Source organism: Planococcus citri, chromosome 1 (genome assembly GCF_950023065.1).
Source record: "Planococcus citri chromosome 1, ihPlaCitr1.1, whole genome shotgun sequence".
Lineage (NCBI taxonomy): Eukaryota > Metazoa > Arthropoda > Insecta > Hemiptera > Pseudococcidae > Planococcus > Planococcus citri.
In genome coordinates, this window is record NC_088677.1 from 52,664,250 (window position 1) to 52,690,773 (window position 26,524).

General features: G+C 35.5%; 2 protein-coding genes across 5 annotated transcripts in view; one reads left to right on the top strand and one right to left on the bottom strand.

Annotated features, from left to right (window-relative positions):
• The window catches only part of mbl (muscleblind), a 368,573-nt gene that overhangs the window by 76,699 nt on the left and 265,350 nt on the right, over positions 1 to 26,524 (top strand). Inside the window, exon 1 of one of the 4 annotated variants that reach the window (XM_065346121.1) lies at positions 22,781 to 22,861. The exons of the other annotated variants lie outside the window; for them this stretch is intronic. The gene's annotated coding sequence lies outside the window, so the exon portion shown is untranslated. Of the gene's footprint in view, positions 1 to 22,780; positions 22,862 to 26,524 lie in introns of those variants that run through there. 4 annotated transcript variants of the gene reach the window in all.
• On the bottom strand, positions 1,613 to 6,430 carry LOC135835323 (putative nuclease HARBI1). Its single transcript, XM_065349523.1, has 3 exons — positions 6,296 to 6,430; positions 2,068 to 2,278; positions 1,613 to 1,894 (listed from the first exon to the last, which is right to left on the bottom strand). Exons 1-3 carry the CDS (start codon positions 6,428 to 6,430, stop codon positions 1,665 to 1,667), a joined length of 576 nt encoding a protein of 191 aa, XP_065205595.1. The 3' UTR covers positions 1,613 to 1,664.

Genomic DNA, 26,524 nt, shown 5'->3' on the forward strand with positions numbered 1-26,524 from the left:
GTGAGGTCGATTTAAAAAACTATGGCTATATTCGTGCTCAGCGATATCGAAAACATACTATTTCATGTGTCACACGAATGTTACCATTTTTTTTATGGGTTACCCCCTTTGGGGAGGTGCAGTGGGCCCTGGACGGGTCCAATTGAAAATCTGACGTCATATTCGTGTTCAGCGTCATCAAAAACATATTATTCCATGTGTCGCACGAACAAAACACTTTTTTGAACTTTTACCCCCTTTGGGGAGGTTTTGGGGGACGTGGATGGGGTCCTATCAAAAATCTAACGTCATATTCGTATTCAGCGTTGCCGAAAACATACAATTCGATATATCACATGCCCCAGATTATCTTTCGAAAGTTTCACCCAAATTTGGGGGTGGGGGTGCTCCCCCTCCGTCAAAGAGACCCAACTCGAAACCTAAATATTTCGAAAAAGTATCAAAATGTACATCTATGGAATTTTTTTCAAAATTTTAAATGGTAGCTCCCACTTACAGCGCCATTTTGAAATTTGAACTTTCAAATTGAAAGTTCAACTTTCAACTTTTGAAAATTTCAAAATGCTTAAAAAGTTCAAAATTCAATGCCCTTTCGAACTGTGAAATCAGTTTTGATAAAAGTATCATAGTTTTGGAGCAATGGGCGGCTGAAGTTGAGTACCTCGAGACAATGTGAAAATAATGGAAGCCCCCCACCCGCCCCCTGAGGGGGCTGGGACCAAACTGATTGCGGCTTTCTTACTTACTGGGTGGGTAGATATTGTAAAAAAAATTTGAGCGAAATCGAAAGACATGACTTTCAAAATCGCCTTTTTTTGGTTGAGTTGACATGGAATGACCCAGTATCCATTTCTTGGTCATTATTGTCAATTTCTAAAAATTCAGAAAAATGGCTACAAATTTTACAGATTTTTTCGAGTAGTTAAAATTTACAATAATGACCAAAAAGTTGGTACCACTGAATTCCAAAGTAATCCCCTAATTACCGAAATGATATCTTCCGATGATTTAACGTAATTAATGCGTAATAATTGAGGAGAAAATATTTTCTAAACACGAATTCATCAAAAAAAAATAATCGATTTGCAAATTTCCAACTTTCAGTAGAATTCTAAAAAGTAGTCTTGGATTTTGATGGCGACGGCCAATAGGTCGGCGCAGAACCTTGAATATCACCTTATTCACCTTTAGGATCGAGGCTGTTGTTTACAAAACAGGTTGGGTATGGGCTAGAACGAAGCCCCAACTTTTTTTTTGAAAATGCCCTCTCTTTAAGAACCCACATTTCGCCTTCGGAATAGAGATGAGAAAAGTCGTTAATTTTTTGGATAGATTTTAATCGATTATTTTTCCGTTGGATCGATTATAATATGTAGATTGAAATAATGCAATTTTTAATTGTAATTAGAAAATTTCCGAAATAAAGAAAAAACACGAAAATTCGCAATTTTTTAGTATTAAGTATACATTTTTTATTTAACATTGTACAATAATATTAAATATTTTTAATCCAAATTGAAAATTGAAATCATAAAGATGGCTGTTTTTATGGTCTGCTGATCATATCTAATAAGAAATCGTAATTCTTATTCAATATTAATCCACACTTTTCTACAATTTACATCTTTTATTACAAAATTCTTTCTATGCAATACAAACCGTTTTCATCTCCGAGACTCCGAGAGATGAAACATCTCATTTTGGACTATTTCGCATTCATTTTCATCAATTACTGCATCCCCGCCTAGAGACTCAGTAAGATATCTATGTTGGTTCATTCTTAGGCAAAAGTCATGCAATTCTGCACAGCAATTCACCATTTTTGAGACTTTTTCAGGTCCATAGTGGAGACTCCTCTCCAGCTTCATGCAACGCCATCTTCCTTTTACTAAGCCTATAGGTACAGAAATAATTTTAATTAAGCAAAGAAGTTTAAAATATCTACATTTCACATTTTATTAAATAGGTATATGCTTGAGGATTAATCACTGAGAATAAAATATGTACCAATTGCTCGTTCTACGGTGCTTCTAGCTGATGAGTGAAACCTGTTGAATAATTATTCACCAAGAGTTTCAGGATTCCTGAATGGCACCAGTAACCAAGGCTCCAGTGGATATCCACTGTCACCCAGCAGCCATAGATGACTGTTTCTGACGATCTTTCTGGAAATGTATTCCCTGGCATCACTCAACTGCCATATTGATGCATCGTGAGCACGCCCACAATGTCTCGAGTCGATGCTGCGTATTTCATATGTGTCATTCACTATAGGCACCTTTTAGAATGAAACAGAAGGAATCACATCTACAGATGATAACGCACCAAGCAACATCATAAAATATATTTAATGAAGTTGATGATTTTATAATTTACATACTTACTAGCTACTTGAACATTTAACGAATGAAAACCTTTACGATTAATATATTTATGTTCTTCGTTTTTTTTGATCGCCTGTTTTGCGATGCTAACCTGTGTTCCATCAATGTACCCAAAAACACCTGGTAATCGATATTCATTTCAAATTCTGTAAACATGTAGGATATCCTGTCTCTAATTATGATGAGACATTTCGCTCAGAGCCATTTTTTCAAACAATGATGAATTCGATCAGGATTTTGAGGTTTTCAGATTTTTTTAATGCTGATGCATGCAATTTAATTTTTTTTTCAGAATGTATGAAGATGATCATTACTGCCGATGTTCACCATTTTAAACGAATACAAAGCATGTGCGTTTTTTAATTCGAATTTTCGATAATTTAAATCATTTTTTTATTCGAATCTAAGAATCATACTCGGGTTTAATTTTACAGAAATGATGAAGCCTGACGTTTATGCAGACTTCAACAATACTCTTCAGTAATGAATTAATACGATTGTTTTTAAAATCTCCACTTTCAAAAATATTTTCATCAAGTAGAGATGTCGAAACACAATTGGTCATTTTTAAAATCATTTGTTTAACAAAAAAATTATATACATCAGCGAAAATTCGAATTACATGCTTTGTATTCGTACAAAATAGTGAATACCGGCAGCAATGATCTTCTTTTATATATAGGCATCGCGGTAGGCTTATGAGCCAATTTTTCAAAATTTCAAAATTTTTAAAATCATTTTCAATTTCTGTTCTAATTAACTAATCGAAATTCTAATTGCACAGTCATTGAAATATATAATTTATCTGTATCAAGAAACGGAATAAAAAATTTTTGGAGAAAATTTTTTCAAAAAAATTTAAAAATTTTTTGAACTATATTGAATTTTGTGAAAATTGCTTGGTTGTCAAAAAGTCTGAACCACATCAAAATTTTTGGTATCAACAGTATTCCCATAGAGCAATAAAATGCAGAAAAATCATTAGTCAAATTTATCATCGTGCATACCCAATTTCAACAGGGCTTTGGGTATGCCGACCAGTACTTCCTATTCTATAGGCCTCATGTTAGTACTACATCTAGCGAACATCTCTGAGAAACATTTGGTGCGCGCAGCTAACTTTGACAAAACTAGTTTGAAACAGGTGGCTCACTTGTTATGTAACTTTAGCCTTTACGAAGTGAGCCAGGCTGGTAAACCTACTGGTTCACTTCTTATGCAAGATTAACCCATACATGGGTTCATAAGTGTGCTGTCGTGAACATGTATAAATTTGAAAAAAAAAATTGAAAAAAATTTGAATTGCATGCATCAGCATTAAAAAAAATCTAAAAACCTCGAAATCTTGATCGCACGCTTGAAATTTGAAAAAGCGCGCGTATCATAACCGCAACGAAAACGATGGCTAGAGAGAGATAGCGATAGCTTCACATTTTACATTTTACAGTACACGTCGTTGTTGCTTCTCTTTTCAAATTAAAGTTCCATACGTTCAGAGCTTGGATCATGTAAAAAGTCGGAGAATTTGGAACAAATTCAGTAGAGACCTTCACTTTGTGTTGGAAGTCACTCTCTAAATTTGACTGCTTCAAATTTAGAGAGCATTAGGAAGTGAAGATCTCCATTGAATTTGTTCCAAATTCTCCGATTTTTTTTCATGATGCAAGCTCTCAAAATGTCTCATCGTAATCGATTCACCCTGGTTTCAAACCCCCCTTTCATTTAATTTGCTTTTCACTTCTCCATTCCATTCCCCCTTTTGTTTATACATTTTTACGTGACAAGTGCTGTCAACATTGAAAACAGTATAGAAGAAGGAAATGTTTATACAGCAGAATTTTTCAAGTCTCGTTCGACTGTAAGCGAATTTTAAAGAACACCCTGTCGTGTTTAAATGTTTCTTATCTTTTTGCCAGCGCAGGTCTCTCATTTTCGTGTTAGAAAGTTTAAGACGCAGTATCAAAATGTCGCCGGTTAATTTGCCGGTTAACGGCAACACAGCAACGTGATTGATGGAATAATTTAATTAAGCCGATATCTGGAGTTTTAATCTAAAACGTCTGCTGCTTTTTATTTTTATAATATCGATAATCCGAAACGACGTGCAAGATTCGTTTAATCGGTAATTTATAAACGAAAAACCCTAGGATAATCGAGCTCCAGCGCCCCGGTGATTATCTCTCCGGTCTTAATTATTGCAGCTTTATTTTATTCGCTCGGCTCCTAACTCTTTTACCGAGAAAGTGAAATAATCGAAAATCATTTCTGACGTCGGTTTTTTAGTAGTAATTTGCCAAGTGTCGCGCTACGTTTCGAACCAACGGCGTGAAAAATTGTCGCGAGTATTTTTTTCTTCTTTTTAATACTGGTGATCGTTGTTGCGCTGCTTTTTTTGCTAGAAGGGATTAGGTCGCCATCTTTGATCCCTTTGAGGCATTTTTTTTGTGCAGAGGTTTGCTGTTTCATTGAAAGGGTGGTTCATAAAGGACCTGATTGGATGCTCTTCTATTAAAGGGTATTTCAGGAAGCTTTGAAGAAAATTTGAGCTTCGACTCTTCATAGAGAAATAATAAAACCTCTTGATTCTTCTCCTCCAATGCTGGCTGACTTCGAGTCCCTTATCATATCGGGTTGCGGGGTTGAACATTTTCTTCAACTTGATTCAGTTTAAGAGTCACGATGACCGCGACTTCGAGATGTTTGCCACTGTCCTACTTCAGGCTTTTCATATTCTGAGACAAAGGAGAGTGGTGACTTGATTCCGTTCTTCAGTTACATACGCTGATGCTATTTTGTTATTAGCTTCTCCTCGTCTGAGAAATGCAAGCGAGCGATTCGAAAATTGACGCAGAAAATCATATTTATACCTTCATAGTAAAATTCATACATGGGTATATAAGTATAATTTTCTGCGTCAATTTTCGGATCGCTTGCTTGGATTTCTCAGACGAGGCAAAGCTAATAACAAAATAGCATCAGCATATTTTATGTATATGTACTAGGGTGGAGCGGAAAAAATTTATAGTCTTCGATTTCGCTGAAATTGAAGTATGTTGGAGATTTTGAGTTGAAATGACCCCCAAAAAATTTTCAGCCCCCCACGTGCCCCTGCGGTGGAACTGTGGCCCCCCAAAGTAGGGTCATTTTGGAAAAAAACGCTGTTTTTCGAATTTAAAAGTAGCAATAACCATTTTTTTCGAAAACGGGTAGCACTCAAAAGTTGCGATTGACGAATCGAATGACGTAATTGGTTTTTCGATTTGACCCCCGTTAACCCTCCCCAGTTTCGTTTGAAAAGCCGCGAATCGGCGTTTTTTTGCTATTTTAATCAAAAATACAGTCGATTTAGGATCCGAATGCGATTTTATGATTGATTATTACTTTTCACATTGAAACAAGTGAATCTAGCTCGTATTCTAATCTCTACCCCTCCCCCTTTCTTGAGCCCCCCCCCCATTAAAAACTCCCCTGCCACCTTGAATATCGTTCCAACAAGAAAACTCACGTGATAAAAGTTGTTTGTTGAACATTTTTCTACATTTTGGTTCTAACAAAAACTTTATTTGGCGCCACCCTTGGGCCCAAAATTCCCAAAAACCATTTCCAAAAAAATTCAAAATTGCGTTTTTAACGTTTTTACGAAAAATTTGTACTTAATCAATGAAGAGTGAAAATTTTCAATTTCAAAAGTTTCCATTACAGACTACCCCTGTTAGATTTTACATACTCGGTTAAGTTTAAAATTTTGAATGAATGAATGAAGATGTTATTATTTTTTTTTTTTCAGTTTTCATAAAGATAATTTTTAATTACGTACTTATGGTACCTTACTGATTGATCGCAAAAAAATGGAAGTACGTTGTAAATTACGTTCAAGATACAAATAATAGTGGCCTATTGCAGACATTTACCGTTTTAGGAATTTGAATCCTCACACTTCCTTTGCTCAGTTTTGTATTATAATTGTAATTCAATTTCAAACTTCTCGTATGCATTAATTCAGATCCATGATGTTTAGCTCCGAATTCTGTTTTTTTATTCTTCATTATTTTAGTCGTGTATTGAAGGTGCTTCACCATAAAAAAATATTTCCCATTTATAATTTGCTGATTTTCAGAAGATAATGAGGATTTAGAAGTAATTTTGAAATGAACAGTTGAAAATGTTGATGTGATATGCGTGAAGAGGGCTGCATAAGCGAGGCATGGGAAAAAGAGAAATGAATAAGTACCAAATACTTAGTTCTGAGCGCGTCCACATTTCTCGATTACAAATTTTTAATATGTAAAAACGTTAAAAATGCGATTTTGAATTTTTTTGGAAATGGTTTTTGGGAATTTTGGGCCCAACGGTGGCGCCAAATAAAATTTTTGTTAGAACCAAAATGTAGAAAAATGTTCAAGAAACAACTTTTATCACGTGATTTTTCTTGTTGGAACGATATTCAAGGTGGCAGGGGAGTTTTTAATGTGGGAGGGGGCTCAAGAAAGGGGGAGGGGTAGAGATTAGAATACGAGCTAGATTCACTTGTTTCAATGTGAAAAGTAATAATCAATCATAAAATCGCATTCGGATCCTAAATCGACTGTATTTTTGATTAAAATAGCAAAAAAACGCCGATTCGCGACTTTTCAAACGAAACTGGGGAGGGTTAGCGGGGGTCAAATCGAAAAACCAATTACGTCATTCGATTCGTCATCTCAAATCGCAACTTTTGAGTGCTACCCGTTTTCGAAAAAAATGGTTATTGCTACTTTTAAATTCGAAAAACAGCGTTTTTTTCCAAAATGACCCTACTTTGGGGGGCCACAGTTCCACCGCAGGGGCACGTGGGGGGCTGAAAATTTTTTGGGGGTCATTTCAACTCAAAATCTCCAACATACTTCAATTTCAGTGAAATCGAAGACTATAAATTTTTTCCGCTCCACCCTAATATGTACTAATATAGTCGTTTTAATACACCTATTAAAAGCATTAAAAAGTAAGCAAAAAGTCAAGAGCAATGTGGAAAAACGAGCAAAGTTGTACAATTTAATGTGCGATCCTGTTATCTCCGGCGTATAAATGAAAAAAACTTACAAATTATTTATAAAAAAAAAAAAAATGAAGAAAAAAGGTTGCTTTAACATTAAAAAAAAAATTCGCGATAACTTTTACAAGTTAAAATGAATTATAACGACGTAAAAGTAAATATTACTCTCTAAACTCAAAGAAGTTGCTTTAATGAAGAACAGTCTTTCAGGCGCAAATACCTCGTAATTTTTCCTTTCGCAAAAAAAAATATAAAAACCGGGAGGTAACTGGCGCGAGGTAAAGGGATCTGCAGAGTGAAAAAGAACCAAAAAGCGGATTAAAAGTATATATTTTAAAAGCAACTTCGGAATATGAAGAATTCGCTTGTGAAAACACGAAAAACAAGAGTAAAACGCTTAAAAATGAAATTTAAAAAAGTTCACAGCCATTGTTCATTATAAAATGTCGGCGGCGGGAAAAAGCTCTACGTGTTTTTGAATTTTTTTTCACTCGTTTCGCACCCCCGCCCCGCCCACGTTCAAGGCTGTCGTGCTGTTGTACCTACGCGAGCGACGAGGAAAGAATAAAAGAGAGAAAAGGAAAAGATACGAACTCGTATCATAAATATATTCCGATATTCGAGCGCATTAAAAGAATTTTGATTACATTTATCGTTCGTTATTCTTCACGCAGCTAAATTCACCCTTTTTTCTCGTCTTTTTTTTCGCCAGCTTCGTACAATGCTATTCAACTCATTCATTATTTTCGTGTCATTCTGCATGATTAAAATCGTTCTTTTCTTCCCTACTAGTGCCTGCCTCGTCTCCACTATCGAGTGAGTTGAAGAAAAAAAAACGAAAAAAAGTTCTCCAGCGATTTCGTTCTTGGCGTGTTTTTGAATTTCGAATACTTACATTCGTGTACATGAATAAGATTGAAGGGTATGAGGGAACGAAGGATACGGGAGTCGAGCGAAGGCGTTCCAGGGTATTTCTCCAGACTTGAACAATTTCGATCTCTTCGTATTAATTTCCCTGAAGATTTTCTCCGTCGTGAGATAACTCCTCGTTGCGACGAGAAAACACCCGGATAATTTTACTGTATTATGAGGCGTAAAAAACGCGTGTTTTTCTTAGGATTTTTGCTGCAGGTTGTTGTCATTCACTGCTCGACAAAGTGTAGGCTACGTTTACAATTTGGCTATAGCGAATTATGAAAGTCGCGGGTTTATGTTTTGTGTGTACTTTCGAGAATAATAGAGCAGTGGCGTTTCCAGGCATTTGAAAGAAATGTACCCAATTTTCGAAAAATGTTCAAAGTTGTAATTTTTATCCCCCTTCCCGCACCAGCACTAGCATCAATTTTTTATGCCTTTCTCTTCCTCAAACCCAAAAAATTGATCAACATGAAAAAAAAAAGTATTTATTATTAATTACTCAGGTAAGGTACAAAATATCATTCAAAAACGCAAAAAAGAAGAAATTGAAAATAAACTTAGGTCATTAAAATTGGGCAATCTTGAGGCCCAACCTTGGCAGCAATTACCCAATGTATCTACTAAACTCTATCTAAATTAATCTAAATTACCCATAAATACTAACCGTCATACCCCAAATTCCTTCCAAATTTGCACCCTCAAATGGGAATATCGTCATTAAATAATAAAAAAAATAAAGTATTTATATAAAAAATTCTATATAAAAATTATTATTAAAATAAATACAAAAAACATTATACTTATTTATCAAAATAAAATATCAAATTAAAATTAATACCTATAATTAAAATTTAAAAATAAGTAAGTTAATATAATAAGTATTTTTATTTGCCTCTTTTATGATAACATATCTTGGGCAAAAAAGGGATTAATGGGTCAAATAAGCTAAAAAATGCTCGCGGAAATCCGAAGATCTGAAGATACGTAGGGTATGTAGTAATTAAGCTGAACAGGTACCTGCAAAACAATTTTTAAAAAAATCGTGATTAAATTTCAGGCTCAAAATTATTCAATATACCTACATAACAAGACAAAATTAAAGGTTCTATGTATATTCAAAGAGACTTTTCAGGTTTTTAAGGAATATTTCATTCAATTTGAAATGTTTAATTTTTTTTCGGACACCTGTCTTCTGATTTTTGAAATTTTTATGAAACATTATCGGCTATCTTTAAAAAAATGTTGGAGCCAATAAAGTTTCCTCCACACAATCACCACTATGAGGGGACCCAGTGGTCTTTAACAGCGAGCCATTTTTCATCAGGGGTGGTTTGGAGAAATTTTTGTAGTTTGGTTTCTTGGAATGGTTTTGCTTGAGTCGGCTTATACCCTTTTGATATTTTTTTTCATAAATTTTGACCGTTTTGTTAACTTATGTCTGTTTCGTATTCTAGTTTTAACATTGTGTTGATCATCGAGTGAGTCGCCCACAATTTTGACGGTTTATGGTTCTTTGATAATGCTCTAAAATAGCAGAGCAGTACATTCGGCGAATTGTAAGTCTCTGGTATTTTTCTACTCTGTTTCGGAGTATTGAACTTTTTGTAAGCAGTTTCATATCTCAATCTTGATTTGCCTGGCAGCAGATTATCTCCGGTTTCCACGGCTTCTTCTCCCTTACATCCTCGGGAGTACAAAGTTGCTCGTTTTCGTGTTGATTCATATTTTGAAAAATTCGAACAAACACGTTTTAAAAGAACAAACATAGGATGAAAGATCTGATTATAATCACTCACTGACACTTCTGACTACACAACATAATAATTCATGCTGGCAAAACCCAGAAAAGTCTCATTATAATGCATTCGTTACCTGTTCAATAGGTTTCGGCTTGTGTTTGGGTAATGCGGGTGGAATGCTGTACGACCCTCCTAAGACTCACATTGGTGAAGGGGAGGGTAGCCCAAAAATTGAGTGTTCAGTGGAAAACGCTTCATTATAGCGGTATTTATGCCATGATCAGGGACTTTCATAACGCTATGACGTACATAGCGCTACGATGAAGAATTTTTCGCAAAAAATTCAATTTTTGGGCGACCCATCTCCACGAATGTGACCTTCAGATACTTGAAACTGCCATCAATCACTTTGAAGATTGAACATGGGTCAGTCATTTCATGTCTACTCGAGTTTAGACACATCAATTTTGTTCAATTTTTTCTTTATATCAGATGAAAAATCGCTATCAGTGACACCACAATCACTCTTCCCTACTGGGACAGTAGTTTTCTGCGTTGAATTAGGCTTTGATGGCGATATTTAACAATGTTTGTAAGTGTATACCAATACTTTTGTAGTCAAGCCTACCTTGTTTGGTTTTGTTTCCTCTCTCTGGCTGTCTATTCGAATTGAACCGTAGGTAGTACACGTAAGTAAGAAAATAATTATACAGTATTGTAAAAACACAATTTTTTCTTTAATCGCCAAAATGAAAATATTCAAAAGAAGAAAACGACACTCATCACTCGGTTGGTAATGTTCACCGCAGGTACATTACACGTAGTGGTAGTTAATCATACGTCAGTAATAAAATCATGCAGGTTACACATTCTCTCGGTTTTGTACTAATTTGAAGCGTGGTAAACCTGAATTTATTTATCGATGCGAATTTATGCAAATTCAAATTCGTTACGGTAGCCATACCGGAGCCATTAGCATTTCACCGGACGAATTGGTAATGTCAATTTTCCATCTAACCTAACGAAACATAGTACACGACACACGAGATCGAACCGCTTAATCTGACCTGGCATGTGTAAAAATATTCCCCATCTCGGTCTCTTCTCTGTCTATCTGGTATTCTATTCTCTGCTCTATGAGCTAAGGGTGCTCCTGCGTTGTGTGGAGGAATTGGGGTACGTTCTACGTAATTACGTGTAAAGAATCGCATGATTTAGTTTACTCTCTCATTTATGTAGGTATGCGTAAGTACTTACTTGTTGCCATATCGGACAGTAGTGGAGCCTGCGACGTTTTGTGTTCTTCGAGCTGAGATATTTGGTAGGGGAATGAAGATGAGTGCTGGTGGAAATTATTGCCGATTGTGTCGCGGTTATGATTTTTATCTGCTGGTTTTGTTGAGGTGGTGAAAGTTGATAAAGTCCCCCAAAAATTGTAAAATCAATTTCGGCAGCTCAAAATTTGGATCGGTGGTAACATGCTCTTTTAGCAAGCTAAATTTCAATTCAATTGGCCCTCGTAAGAGCTATCTGATATCCTCAGAGAACAACCACATTTTTTGTTTCGGATCTCTTTTTCAATTTGAAGATCGTAGCGCCAAAAAAAGTAAAAGAAAATAACGAGAAAATTGTACAAAAATCTCGAAGACGACTACGAATTGTCGTTTTAATACGTGACTCGGAAAAACACGACATTGGTGTCTGGTGCCCATCACGTCAACGTGTTGACAGTGAAATTAATTTTGAGAAATTTTACGACATGGTGATATGCGGCGAGCTGTGGGTGGATGTAGAATGCAGTGTGAGACGCGTGTTACGTACAGAATGAGTTGAGAATGGTGTTAAACGAAAGTAGAGGGTAAAATCGCGGTGTTATTTATTTAAGAGTAGTATACACGCGTATACTCGTATATGCTGTGTAGTGTTGTGAGTAGGTACGATGAAAGTAAAACTTGTCAAATTGGAAAGATCGCAGCTACGTAATTTCCACGAAATTAAACCGAAATTCTGTGTTCATCTTTTTGTCATACATATTGCGAAACGAGCCAAATAAGCGACGGCGGGCAAAAGGAGAGCAAGGTAGCGAGAGGTTATCGGAACGTATTTTCTGTCCATGACAAGTTCCAGTCATACTTTATGAATGGCGAAAGTTTTGGGCGATGTCGTGTATATTTTATAAAGAAAAACGTATTTCGACGACGACGACAACAACGACTGAACGACGACGACGTGGAAGAAGCTAGAAATATTCGAGCGCGGATGCGAAATATTATCTCATCGAGATAATTAGCAATTGAGGATAACTTTCAGAAACTAATTTCAGCGCTAGTTCAATAATGTTCTTCGCGTCTCGTTCGCTCGTTCACTCGTTCATTCGTTCGCTCGCTGGTTGGCGCTTGGCGCCTCGCGCCTTTATTGTGATTTAATAAACAGGTGTCTACAACAGGAAAGTTTTCATTAACAAGGTTGACGAATACCATATTGTTGGCAAAATATAATTTCGTTGATTCTCCGAATAACTTCTTTACCATCGGAGTGCGTTTGAGTTTGATATTAGCAGCTCATTGGATCGTCGTTGTTGTATTCGCTATACGCGTATAAGGGGATGTTGTTTGTATCTAGTCTTCATATTTTGGCTGAGCAGGTAAAATTATCCCTCTTGGCGCATAGATAATCGATATCGATTCCCTGTGTTAGTTTGAGCTCACGTTCCTATAAGTTCGGTGACACGTGTTGATCTGGTTTTAATGTATTAAAGCGAGGGTTAAAGGATTTGGTAATGTATACGGCATGTTCGATGAACAATAGCGGATCCCTCTTGTTCTTTTTACCTTTTTTTTTCTCGAGCTCCCTCGTCCTTTAATGGAATGGTAATTGAGCTTTAGGGGTGTACCTTTTTTCAAAATCGTATCAGGTGCTGTATCTTGTATTATATAGGTGTAAAGGTTACCTACTTTATGATACTTTTTGAAATTTTTTTCTCTCGTCCTTCAAGTGTTAAATCATAGCCACTCGTATGTTGTGCGACTCCAGCTGAACATGGAGATGGTATAGAATTTTTTTCGCATTCCGAATGGTATCTTGACTAAAAATTTGTAATTTGAGAAATCCAGCGATCGAAACAAAAAATTTTGATTTTTGAAAAATAACATTTTTTGTTGTTAGGGGTGATTATATGGTTAAAACAAATAAAAGGGAAAATAAATTTGAAAAATTTACGATTTTTAGAATTGAAATATGTATTACGAATAACTGAATTTTTTTAAGCAATCGAAGAATGACTTTTTCCCTACTTGGTTGTCGATATTTAAAGCAAAATATTAAAAATAAGTAGGTATGTGTGGTACTTACCGTTGATCTTCGATGAAAAAAAAAAATGAATGGGTACCAATCATCTCAGAATCAAACCTGGCACTAGAATCAGTTGTTTGAATAACAAGTCCCGTATGAATTCATTTCAACCATCGATTCAGTTTTCCAAATCGTGAATTAGCGAAACAGCTCGTATTTAATTTATCTTACATACAATATAATTTCATCAGTCGAGATTACTCTTGTTCAAAAACTGGTTACGACTTTTAGGATTGAAGAACCTCTTATCACTCTCCTAAATACGTCATGTGATTTTAGCGTGACCCAAAACTGAATTTTGAAAACAAGAACGAGTACTTGATTTTGTAAGTAATTTTTAAACTTGAATGTTGTCTCGAAGTGTCGGTTAGGTACTTCTTAGATCATCGATTATGCATTCAACAAACGAAATTTAAAAAAAAATTAAATTATGTTAAATAATTACAGCCATTTTCAGCTAGGAAATTGTATATTAACCAGTAAAAATTCAGCATTCACCGTGTCAATTGATTATACTAACAACATTACACATAATTAAAAATTAGAAAAAAAGGAAATTGAAATCAAAAACAAATTACAAATGAGAGGAACATTAAGTAGATATGTAGTAAAAAAAAAACAAAAAAAAAAAAAAGGTGAATGATACAATGAATAGGTAATTATGTACAAAATTCAATAGAAACTAAAAATTAAAAAAATACACCGTGAATTTACCGGTTGACCAACAATCACAATTCAACGAAATTTTCTACGATAAATTCATCTTTTCCAACTCGGCGCATAAAAGCTGTTCTTTTTTTTTGTTCTTTTGCAGACGCTTCAATTTCCTTTGTTGGCGGCGTCGCCGGCGATTTTCTTTTCGCGCCTGTTTAATCGCTCTTTTGAGGTCATATTTTATTTTCATCTGGAACAAGAAACAAATAAAACAATTAGAAAAGAAAAATACATCTAAAACAGAAATCAACACATTATTTTTAAAGCTTCTTACGTTAAAAGGGGAACAATGATATCAAAATTTGAAAGCATTTTTTGACTATTTCTGTGCTTATTATCATCATTTTTAAACCCTCCATTACAGTGTTTTATAGTAGTCAAAGAGTGCATAATTTCATGAGATGTTTCCTCCTAAAAGATGGTCTATTCAGAGCCTGGAAACTCCCTCGAATGCGAATTTCTGCATTTTGAATCATTCTGGAGCTTTCAGTGTGTGGAGATCAATTTGGTCAGCTAAAAATTGATCAGCGATTTATTCTCGACTTATTTAACGAGTTTATTCACGTTTCGCTCGATTCCTAAGCGAACCTCCCGAATGTGTTTTTTTGACCAATAATTTGGAAAACGCTGATCAAAAAACACCCTCGAGACACCATTCGGAAATCGACTCTAATGAGGACAAGCCTTTTAAACAGGTCAAGATTATGTCACAAATTTGATTCTTAGTGACCCAAATTGATGTCCAGGTGTTCTGGAAAAATAAGTTCTAGAAAACTTGGAAATTGCGATGGAAGCTCATGAATTTTCAAAACAGGTGACATTCGGTTCGGGAGAGTTAATATTTTGTTCCAAGACTGATTTCCATCATTTTAAATGAACAAATATTGTATTTAAAAAAAAAAACAAAATAAAATAAATAAATGGATAATCGAAAATAGCCAATTTTGAATTATTAAAAACCCATTGAAAATCTACCTGCAGTATTTGGGCTGCTGAAATTTTGGTTGTGGGGATTTCAGATAATTCTATGTATTTTCAAAAATCGCGGTAGGTCAAGTCGGAGATGAAATCCTCGAGAGGTTCCATTTATCAATAATGTTCTTTGATAATGGAACAAAATACACATTTACGTTTTTGATATTTGAAGTAGGTAATGACATTACAATAATTTTTTGAGGTGAAATGAAGTTTATCGAATGATTTATTTTGCAAGAATCGAGAATATAAAAAATCTGATCAATCGCAGTAATTTGCCGTTCCAAGCAGCCACACTTAATTGGCTCCAAAAATACAGCGATTTTAAGAAACTGTAGACAGACGCTGTCTACACAAATATCTACACATGTATATGTCAGGACTACACACAAACAATTACAAACTACATACCTACGCAAATAACATAATAAAACTCAAATTTGAAAAGGTATACCTATTTAAAATTTCTCTGGCGCGCCTTTTATCTTTACATTTTGTTCACAACGCTATTCATTTTTGAAAACGTGACTCCAGGTTGGCGCGCCAGTTAGTCGTTACTGTTTCTATGAATGTTGTGGATTTTTACCTACGACTGATATCCTTTATTCTTTTGGAACTGATTTCAAGAACTTGAAATGACCAAAAATTGCGCGGGACAAGGTTCGAAGTATTTGATGGAGGATGAATTAATATTGCTATTGCAGTTTTTTTTTCATGTTTTTTGGTACATTGTATCGAATTTTGATAGGTATGCGAAAATGTAGAAAGTATTCATTCAAATCACAGAGCTTAGAAAATTAGTGGTGATTTGAAGATCGAGTAACCACTCAAGTAAATAGAATAAGAAAGTGAATGGAATCGAACACGATTTTGATGTGCCATACCTACAATGATGAATGATCAACTTTGTAGCCATAGTTCAGCTACTTTTTTCCCCATACCTCAGCCTGAATAATACGAAATTTCATGTTTTTTATTTCTTATGTGATTTACGTACCTTCATGCTCTTATTCGAGGAATATTTTATTTGATTATTTGGGTGAAATAATGCCCAAAATATTTAGATTCGCTAAAAATATTTAAAAATATGCGAATTTTCAGAAAATGAAACAAAATGATCGAATGAAAATAGTATTTTTAACACCAACATTACCAACAACAATCAAATATTATATTTTGAAAAACAGATGTTATGTTAAAGTAAGTAAGTAAATCGAAATTTTGAAAAAAATCTCAAAATATTCAAAAATGTTCGACGAATTGTGAATCTTAGACGATAACATTTATTTGATCAATGGACGATAATATTCAAATATCAATCGAATGCGTAAATGAATGTGCATTTTAGGGGAAAATATGTATTTGAAATTAAGTTGGACTTATTAGAAAAATGAATTTTTTGAAACGGAAAACAATTTTGTGACATTTGCAATCGAAATTCCTCAAAAAAAAACATCCATGAAAATATATTGGGTGCCCTAATTATTGAAATTTTTGGGGTCTTTCCCGCCTTCCGTCGCGAAATCACATATTGGTTAAAAGGTATTTTTATGAGCTCTTTCTGCTCAGATGCAAAATATGTAGGCCCGCCATTTTTCCCTGAAAATTTCCAGAGCGTTAAGAAGCGTTCCACGAGGCTACGTGAGATTTCAAACAAAGCACACGCGGTCTCGCGCTGCAACTTCGTCGTGATTTCGTTGAACAGCAGTAAACAACGCTCCAGCGTTTGAAAAAACAATATGGCGGACAAAAATTAAAATCTTAAACAAACCACTTTCTAATGAATTTTTAGTACGCGTATGTGGATCATCTGAATTAAACACGAGTGTAATTGAATTATTCAAGTCGAAGGTTCTGAAATATTTTATTTTTACAAAGGACCCTCCGTTGCACACAGGGGTAAAAATGACCACCTGGATAAAATTACATATCTACTGAATTGTGTACGTATTGGATTACATAGAGACCAAATTGAGCAAATTATAAATTGATATTATAATTAGTTAGGTACTCACACATTCCAAAAACACGGACAAATCATCCATTTTCTCAGAATATGACTTCGGTATCGTCGAGGAAAAAAACAGTGACGAATCGCGTTAACACTCAAATTGGAAATTTACACTTCAGATAGAAAACACTTCAGCAGTCTGAATTTCATCCGAATGCGTTCAACGTTTGGCAACAAATGAAGAGCAGCAGTAAAAACTGACTTGAGCGTACCGAGCAACAAAAGCAAATTGACTCGCACTTTGACCACAGAAACCAGTTCCAGCCAACGTTCCACTTCCGTTTGCTGCCCGCGCATCTGCGACGTTGCCATTTACTGGCTAGGGGTGCTAGTGGGGATGTTTTCAGGTAGTCACGTAGGCCATGGAGTGAGGTTGAAATTGCATAGATTGCAACGACTGCTCTTTGTTCCTAGAATTTTTTATTGTTTGGTTTGTCAGTTGAAGTGCCTGGCTGCCTTTGTATTGAAAAATGTCTTCTCCAGCGATGAATATTTTCGAAACCGGTAAATAGGTACCTGTTTTTAAACAATCAATAGATTTTTACCACGGAGAACAAAACTAACTCGAAAGTGGTGTTGAATTTCTACAACAATAACGTAGGTCTATAGGTAAACGCAGAGGCAGACTGGACTTGGGCATAGCAATTGAGAAAAATTCTCAAAAGCATTTCTTAGAAGGCCAAAAGTGGACCTATTGAATACAGTTCCAAGTACAAGGGTCGAATACATATGTAATTGCTTTCGAATATAAGAGTACCTTTGAAAAGTTTTCGAGTTAGGTAGTTTTTTGTATGTACACGTTAACAAGATGAAGAATCTGAATCTCTATGGGTACGACTGTGTGTACTCTCTAAATTTAAAGCAGTCAAATTTCACTGCTTAGCAGTCACGACATTTTGCCTTTTTAAAGCAGTAGTTTTTTTCACTGTTTTGCAGTAAAAAAAACTACTGCTTTAAAAAGGCAAAATGTCGTGACTGCTAAGCAGTGAAATTGACTGTTTCAAATTTAGAGAGTAGACCTAATCGAAAAAAATTCTCAATGTACAGCAACTTATGCCTAAATTTAGTAGTCAAAAACATTTTTAATTGTTCGAGCCTTCATTTTGTTTTCATTTACTTGTTTCTGGATGGGATGCCGGATGGGGGAGAAGCTATTGCTAAAAAAAAAACAAATCGCCTAAAAAATCAACTTGAGAAATTTGTAGTTTTTTTCAGATCTAGCAGATTGCAGGACCCTATTTACAGTGGTCAATATAGAGCCCATAATCGCAATTTTAGCTGGAGGGGGGATGGGAGGCATATAACTTCAAAATACCCTATGCGAGTGTCATAATGCATTTTTAGCTTGCTCTTTGGAATTTTTTTTGGTCAAATGGTACGAAACTTACTTACTAAGGAACCTTTCGAGATATTCGTCTCCAATTTGAAAGAGACCACGATTTCTAAAAATATCTGAATGTCTGAAACAACTATAACCAGAATTTTAGCTACTCAAATTGATTTTAAAAATTCAGAATAGATTGTTTTCGGAAGTGATGAATGATAAGTAGTCCTGAAGCTAATACCAATTCCCCGGACCGAAGTTCATCATTTCTGGCCCTTCAGAAGCCTCATGCACTTATGTGATTAAAATGTTTAGACGTTACGCTGGAATCACAAAATGGTGAAAAACTCGTTTTTCTCAAAAATATTTTTACGAGCTCTTTCTACTCAGATGCAAAATATGCAGGCTCGCCATTTTACCCCATCTTAACTCCCGAGCATCCACTAGCGTTCCACAATGCTACGAGAGAATTCAACAAAACATCTCGCGCGGTAACTTCGGCGTGGCGCCATGGTTTCGTTGAACGATAGTCAACAACGTTCTGGTGTTTGAAAAAAGAAAATGGCGGTTTAAACAAACAACTTTTTGATGCACATAGGAACTCATAGTTGCACACAGAGGGGTGAAAATGATCGTTTCGATAGAACTGCAGTGTGCAGGCCTACTGAATTGTGTACCTATTGGATTACGTAGAGGCCGGCAAATTTTCTGGGCTGTTTTCCCACATTTACAAAAAAAATAATGTCAAAATTCAAAAATATGAGCTTGTTTCTTCTAGTATTTCACCACTTTGACTAACGACATTGGATTATGGTAAAGTCATTTTAGTGGGTCTCCTGGACCACTGTCAGACATAGGAAAACTTCAAATTTTCTAGGTCAATGTTTGGCCTCCCTAAAGAGTGCTAAAATTTTTAAGAAATCTAAATTTTCTAACGTTTCAATTTTTTGCCTTTCTGATGTCTTTCATCAGAAAAGCTCAAAATTAATTTTTGTCCGGTTAAAGAAATTTTAAAAATAGGTAATAGCGTTTTCTTTCCTAATATTATAATTGTATGATAGTATTCTCAAGGTAGTGAATTTGAAATTGAACAACTAATTCACGTTCATGCGGGAAAAAAATAATTGTTTGAAAAATATGTAGAATTTTAAAGTTTTGAACATTTTGAGATCCCAACAGGTAAGGGGTTCATATTGATCTAAAAATTTGAACCCCCCCCCCCGTCCAGTTGAGGTCATTCGGCCATTATTTTTTGCTTAGGTGGTTCTACATATATAAACTCCAAAATGTAAATTAAAAAGTAGAAAAAATAAAAGTGTTGATGGTTTTACAGAATTTCTGAAATGCCTCTTTGAGCCAATCATTTGTCAACTTTCAAACCAGATTTCATCTGAAGAATTGAGCCGAGTATAAACAAGATTTTTATAATCAACAGGGTATCTAATTAATATTGAGCATAGCTGGCGAGAACCTTTTTGTATTAACACCCTCTCCCTCTCCTCCTAAACTCTTTTCGAATTTAACACGCAACTAAACAAAACGCAAACAAAGAACTCGTAACAAAGTTCTATTCTCTTTTATTCGATTAAAAAAAAAAGCGCATAAAAAACGGAGGCTCAAAGCACAATCTGAGCACTACGAAAGTTCATCTCATCGCTTTGGGAAAAATGAAAACAGGAATTTGCACGAGCCTCTCGCTCGTCGTTTCGTTGCAAAAATCTTATTATACGTACACGTTGCATCGCAGACTCGAAATGCAAGTAAACATCTGGATGGTTGTTTCAAGTTTTAAAACCGGCGACGACGGCGAGGCCGGATAGGCAGAGCGCAGGGTTGGAAATTGCATTACTAAATCCGATGATCTGTCGTGTGAATTTCCACACCATCAAGTTGAACAGCCGGATTATAGACTTTCGCAAGCTAAGCTGATTCGGTACGAACGTACGCGCGAAAACAGTGAATTTCTCCGGCTGAGGTGGAAATGGAAATGACGAGGTGAGGCGAGGTGCCTAACTCTTTGAGCCTTGTTGGTCGACTGTTGGAGTAAAACTCGCTTTTTCCATCACTATGCGAGAGAAATTTGCGCCCCATTTTGTAAACGTGTGCGTATCCCGTGTACTCGTATGGGGATGGCGTTGGCCGATTTTATTTCATCGGTGGGTACGGTTTCAGATAGGTAGTTGGTACGATATTTCGCCATTTAAAAGTATACCCAGGATCGGGCTTCGAGGTAAAATCCGGCCGCGGTGGTTCGCTAAAGCAGTAATCTGTCTTCTGCTGCCGTGTATTGTATACCTCTACATTTATACACAACCTTCTTCTACGTAGGTACGTATACCAGACGCAGAGCTCGAGAATACGACTATGTCGACGAAGACCATAGATGAGGGTGGAGGTAGAGGTGGCGCCGCCGTCACGAGTTAATCCGTTATATATATATCAAACCTCCTTTGAAAGATTGTTTCGAACGCCTACCATGTGAATAAATTTGTATTCCATTCAAATCCTTTTATATATTGCGATCGTAATACCCAAGTAAAAATTTTTCGTCCGATGTTAAGAGACCATTGCTCTATAAATATTTTTAAAATGTCTAGGTTAAAAAACAAAACGTGATTTTCATTTTTTATAGTATTCAGTTTGCTCGCTTCGTCTCAGCCAAAGAAATTCCTACTCGTCTTCCGACATGAGCGGAATTATCCGAGTGGAAAATGTTATTTAGCGTTTCTCCGCCATGTCCACATTTTCCACCTCCCCTATCATTTCTTAAGACATGAAAAGTCACCTGCATTGTGATGTGTCTGCTGTCTACACAATGAACGTTCTAATGGTTCAACACGTACGACCCCGTATATTCAATTTTTGATGGGGGGGGGGGTTATTCGGCGAAGGAATTTGTTGAAGTGGTTGGTAGCGATGTGCAGATCTACCTTCTCTGTGTGAATTTGCATACGCAGAATTTGCCTTTCACTCCACCAAGAAATTTCCCATGTATCCATCGAACGCAAAACTCAGCCTTTTAATGATTTTAATGGGTACTTACGCTCGGCGTGTTTCTAATACCTATTTTAAAGACTTTTCCAAATGAACATTTTCATTCTGCTTATTCGGGTCAAAATGAAGTTATCCTTGAACGAAGGTCGAAGCAATAACCTACTCTGTGAATTTTTATACGCGTTCGAATACGTTTATACTCCGAAAAAAAAAGGGAAGAAGAAATATATTTATGGGTATACTCGTAGGTACCAACACCGTGGTATTGTAAATTACAGTCCTGGCGCGATCATCGTTTCAACATGCAATTTGGCGATAAAATTTTGAAACCTTTAATTTTCACTCGACCGATCCCAATCATCCAGAAAGGTTTTTTGTATCGAGTTATCCGAACATTGTGTTTATTTTTGGCCTGATTTATAGCGCCGACGATGTACCTACTCGTACATTTTTTTAAATTTCATAGGACTGAATGAAATCCAAATATTTGCTTACTTTTAAAGCTGCCATTTCAGTATCAATTCGACGTGTAGATCGCTGACTGAATTAGTGGTTCCGTAATTCTCTCTTGAAAAATTACAACTTCGTACATTTCTTAATAAAATTTGTGAACACGTCTAGCAACTGGCAAATTAAAAAAACAGTTTTTGGCATTTTTTAGGGTCTTCATCCTACCTAAAAAATTCTGATAAAAAATACATATTGTGCATCTAGAAAATGTATCCAATAAAGTATTTCTTTTGCAATTTCACCTCTGCAAAAAGTTCCCGAAAACGCGATTGAGGGACTAAAAATGCAAATTTGCCGACAGAATACGCTCGAAAAAATTCCAAAAATTCTCACGAATGGCCTTTGGTAATGTCTAACATTTCTTCAAGTTTGAAAAAAATTCGGTTAAAAACTGCCTAAATTGAATTTTCAGCAGAAATGTCAATCTGTCTCCTTTTGAAGGAGTTGGGTGAACTAAAGATCTGAAAATTTTGTCACGGGGGTTTTGGGCCCCAAAAACCAACTTCTACAGCTTAATTTCAAAATCCTATTCGGGAGCCGATTTACTATACACTTACCCGGCTAGACTTGTTTTTACGGTCTAACTTTAGCCCTTGACGTTATCTCGAAAAATTTGTTCAATTTTTCGAATCTGGCCCGCGTACATGAATATGGTGATGACTTATTGGTTGTTGGTTGTCTCCCCCCTTCCCTGATGCCCTACACAATTTTTATCATTGTAACGTCATGAAATGAATTTCAATTTTACTGTCAATTGCATTCATAACCATGTATCATTTCCAATATTTATTTCTCTTTCTTTTTTTCAGGTAATTGAAGTCACTATTTTCTAAAGAAAAAAAGATGAGTGGGATACCCGAAAACCTGCAGACATTGTGGGCGATTTCATAAGTTTTTGAAGTCTTCAAGGTATGAATAATGTTTATTTTTTCATTTTATCGGCATTCGCTTATAAAATGTTAATCCTGCTGTGAAAAAGATATGAGAGTAGGTAGATATGCAAGTATTAGAAAAAAAATTATCAAAATAACGTTCAATATGATTCATTCTTTTATTCAATGTTTTGGGAGTGGAAGGAAGAAGATGCATTTTATGCCAGTTCTCTTACAGGCATCATGGTCGAATTAATTAATTTTTAAATGAGAAAATTAATGAGTTTAGCTCATTTTCGAGCCATATTTTTTTCAAAGTCGCAAAAAATGTTATTTTATGGTCAAGTGATATTTATACATACGTATCAGTTTAAAATAAATTAGATGAGTTGAGTGATTTAATCACACGTGTATAGGTATCTCTACTGATTGAATAGCGAATCATCTTAATTTCACTGTCTTCTGCCGAATATTTCCTGAAAAAAAAAAACGCCAAATTAGTTGCTAATTCAAATTCTTCCGACTAAAAACAAAATAGTTTTAAATCGAGCTTTCAAAGAATATTCCGTCGTTGCTTTTCCTTCAGCGAATAATCCTAGTCATCCGTTTTAGTCGTTTAAAAGATATAGAAGGGGAAAACAGTTACAATTCTCTTTAATTTAATTTTTTTTTCTTTATAATTTACTCAAACATAGAAAAATACCAACAACTTAATAAACTCGCATTGTTTCAAAAAGCAAGTTTTAAAAAGAACGAGCACAGATGAGAAGGTTTATGGATAATGATGAAAACAAAAAAAGAACATAGAAGAATAAATGAACAAATTACACAAACATCGAGAGGAAACTAAAACAAAAAAAAAGAAGTCACATTTAAGAACGTTCATTTTGTTAAGTAAGCTATTTAAAAAAAAGGATTTTTTTCTAATTCCTTTCTACATGAAAAAAATGTTTTCGAGAAAAAGCAACGTGAACGAGAGTTGAGTTTTCTAAAGTTGGTAAATTTTTACACGGTGGCTAGGCGCAGTGAATTCAAACCAGAATACTTTTTTAGAGTTTCTCTTTTGTTTTGGTGTACCCATTCGCTGAAAATGGAACCGAAAATTAGATTTTATTTAATTTATTTCAAATTCGAGTTTACAGTCTGTAGAATGGCTACAATGGTCGAAAGGGTGTGGTGGTGTATATTTGTTCAACTCTAGCAAAATCATTAATTGATGTGATTTAACGTGTTTATTTATAAAGAAAAGTTCTATGTATTATGCACTTACTGAGCAGGAAATTGGCTGTTTGGAACCGAATAAAGTTTTGATATTTTTCTGAGCAATTTTGTATTTACCTACCTAAAATCTTTGAAAATAATTTTCTCGGGAATACCAAAAAACATCATTGCAGGTTTTTGATAGGTATAGGTATGTTGTTCTGCATAAAAAGGATCATACTTGAGAATTTTTCATTTGAGACTACAACATACATGCATTTCTTCTAATTGCAAGTTTTTAAACTGATTTTTTTACGCCATCAAGAGCAGTAAAACTTTGCTACTATGTATATAATTCCCATTTTAGAATAACGTAGACAATATCGCGTAAAAGTATCTCGAAAGCAGCACAGATAGCAGCAGCGATATTTTAAACCCTCGAATTGTCCCGCGGCTCTTTTTTACGACGGAGTTTTGTGTACCTATGTATTTGTGTGGTGTGTACGAAAGTTGCCGCAATTTTGGCACCCTCATCTTTCTTCAGTTTCTTCGCCTTATGCCAAGAAAATGAGAAAAACTATCCGGCCGCAGTACGGTACAATATGGAGCTTATGACTTTCAAAGCACGATTAGCTCCTCGGTTTATTATCTTTATTATTATTTTTTTAATTTTCCATCTCGAGTCGGAGGAGCCTGTGTTCCAAAAGTATGACAGCTGAGATCGATTTAGCCGAGACTTTAACCGCTGCAAGCCGAGAGGAAAAACAAGACGTTATAGATGTCAATTAATGGTTACACTGAGTGATTTTGATTTTTGTCCAACGACATCGTCGACGGGAATCTCATCAATAAAAAGAGAGTGTATAGACGTCGTATTTTTTTTACCCCTTCTCTCTTTCGGTTCTCGTTTGGAGAGAGTTTCGGCTTGGTGAACATTTTGATGAAATGTGTGTAATCTTATTTGACAATAGATTTTTTGAATGATGTGGGTATAAAGAAAGCTTTAGAGAGAGAGTGGCTTTTAAGGAGTATCGAATTTTCGCCATTCACGTTGCGTTTCTCGCTGCCCCCGAGAGAAGGCAAATAAAAATAATAAAATTGCCGAGCAGAGGTGTAAGGCCGCGTCTTTCGAAGGTAACTTGGGAATGTGGAAACTATACACAAGTTTAAATTATCGGCTTCTGAGTAGGATGGACTAGGGTTCCGACCAAATACCATGTTTTTTTCACCGTACTACCTGCCTGTCTATACTTCGCTACACAAACCAGTGCACCGAAAAGGTTGTTTATTCTGGAGCAAAAAAAAAAGTTTTTCGTTTTTGAAGTTTGTTTTCATAAGGTTTTTTTTTCTTCTTCGTATTCTTTTCATTTTACACCCGGACGAACTTTAAACGAATGTGAGGGTTTGTGTTCTGGTTTTCTTATATAGATTTTCGACTGACAGAATCGCAAGTCTGTAACACGAGAGAGAGAGAACGAGCGAACGGTCTCCGGCGAATATATTGTTGCCGATATTACCAAGTCTTGGGCATTATTTTCTTGAAAATTGACAAAGGATGCTCCGCATAAAAGGTTATCTTTTAAAAGGTAAACCACTCCGGCGTATGTAATTGAGAAAAGGTGTGCTGCTTATTTATTTTTCCTCTTCGGATACTTTCTACGTACGATGAACAGCGAATACGCAGACGAGATTTTGTTTTACTTATTTTCTTGCTGCATGGTTGCTTGGCCCATTACCATTACACCTTGACAACCCGTGTGTCTGTTTTGGGTAATTTTATTAATTCTCGCATTCGCTTTACTGTTCTGGCTTCTTAGTCTGGTTAGTGGTTAGGTATCCACATCGTGCAACAAAGATAGGTATTATGTATTTACACATGTGTCGGTGAATTTTGAAAAACGAACTTCAGCAATTGGATTTTGTTTTTCGTTTGTCGAATGAATGATGTATAAAAGTTTTTCCAACTTGGGAGTTTTTTTTTTTTTTACATCAGATAAGCTCGTTCCTATATAAGGCTTGATATGTTTGGCAAGAGACACGACTACGCGAGACGAGATGCTGGAGAAGAAGATACGTATATAAGAACGTATGAACTGTGTGATCTTTTTTCTTCACTTTTTCTTTCTTTTATTTTTGCTTTTTTTTCTTATTCTTCGAGAAAATGTCGAACGTCACGCAGTATTTCTATTTCGCATCGGTGGCGGTTTATAAATAGCGAATGACAATCGTCCCGATGATTCGATTGTGTTACACGTTCAATAAGAAATAGATTTTCGTGCTGTTATTGCGATGATTTTACCCCTTTAATGAAATTGTCGTACTTTTTGGATATACAAGTGTATAAAAAGTGATGGATATAAGATACGAGTACGAGAAGATTTTTTCTTCTTTATCTTTTAGCTCGAGGTGTTCTCTAGATGGGTTTTCAATTGTTGCCAGTATTCGGAACGTATGTAAAAATACGCCAGCTATGGAAAAAGAGCACAGATGATGGTAATTC

What these genes read in the sequence shown, in the direction of transcription:
- LOC135835323 (XM_065349523.1), bottom strand. Translation starts at nt 6,430, where the DNA reads ATGAAGAATAAAAAAACAGAATTCGGAGCTAAACATCATGGATCTGAA. An exon ending in GGATTCAAATTCCTAAAACG is followed by an intron (nt 2,279 to 6,295) that starts GTAAATGTCTGC and finishes TCATTCTAAAAG; the next exon opens with GTGCCTATAGTGAATGACAC. An exon ending in CAGGAATCCTGAAACTCTTG is followed by an intron (nt 1,895 to 2,067) that starts GTGAATAATTAT and finishes CTGTACCTATAG; the next exon opens with GCTTAGTAAAAGGAAGATGG.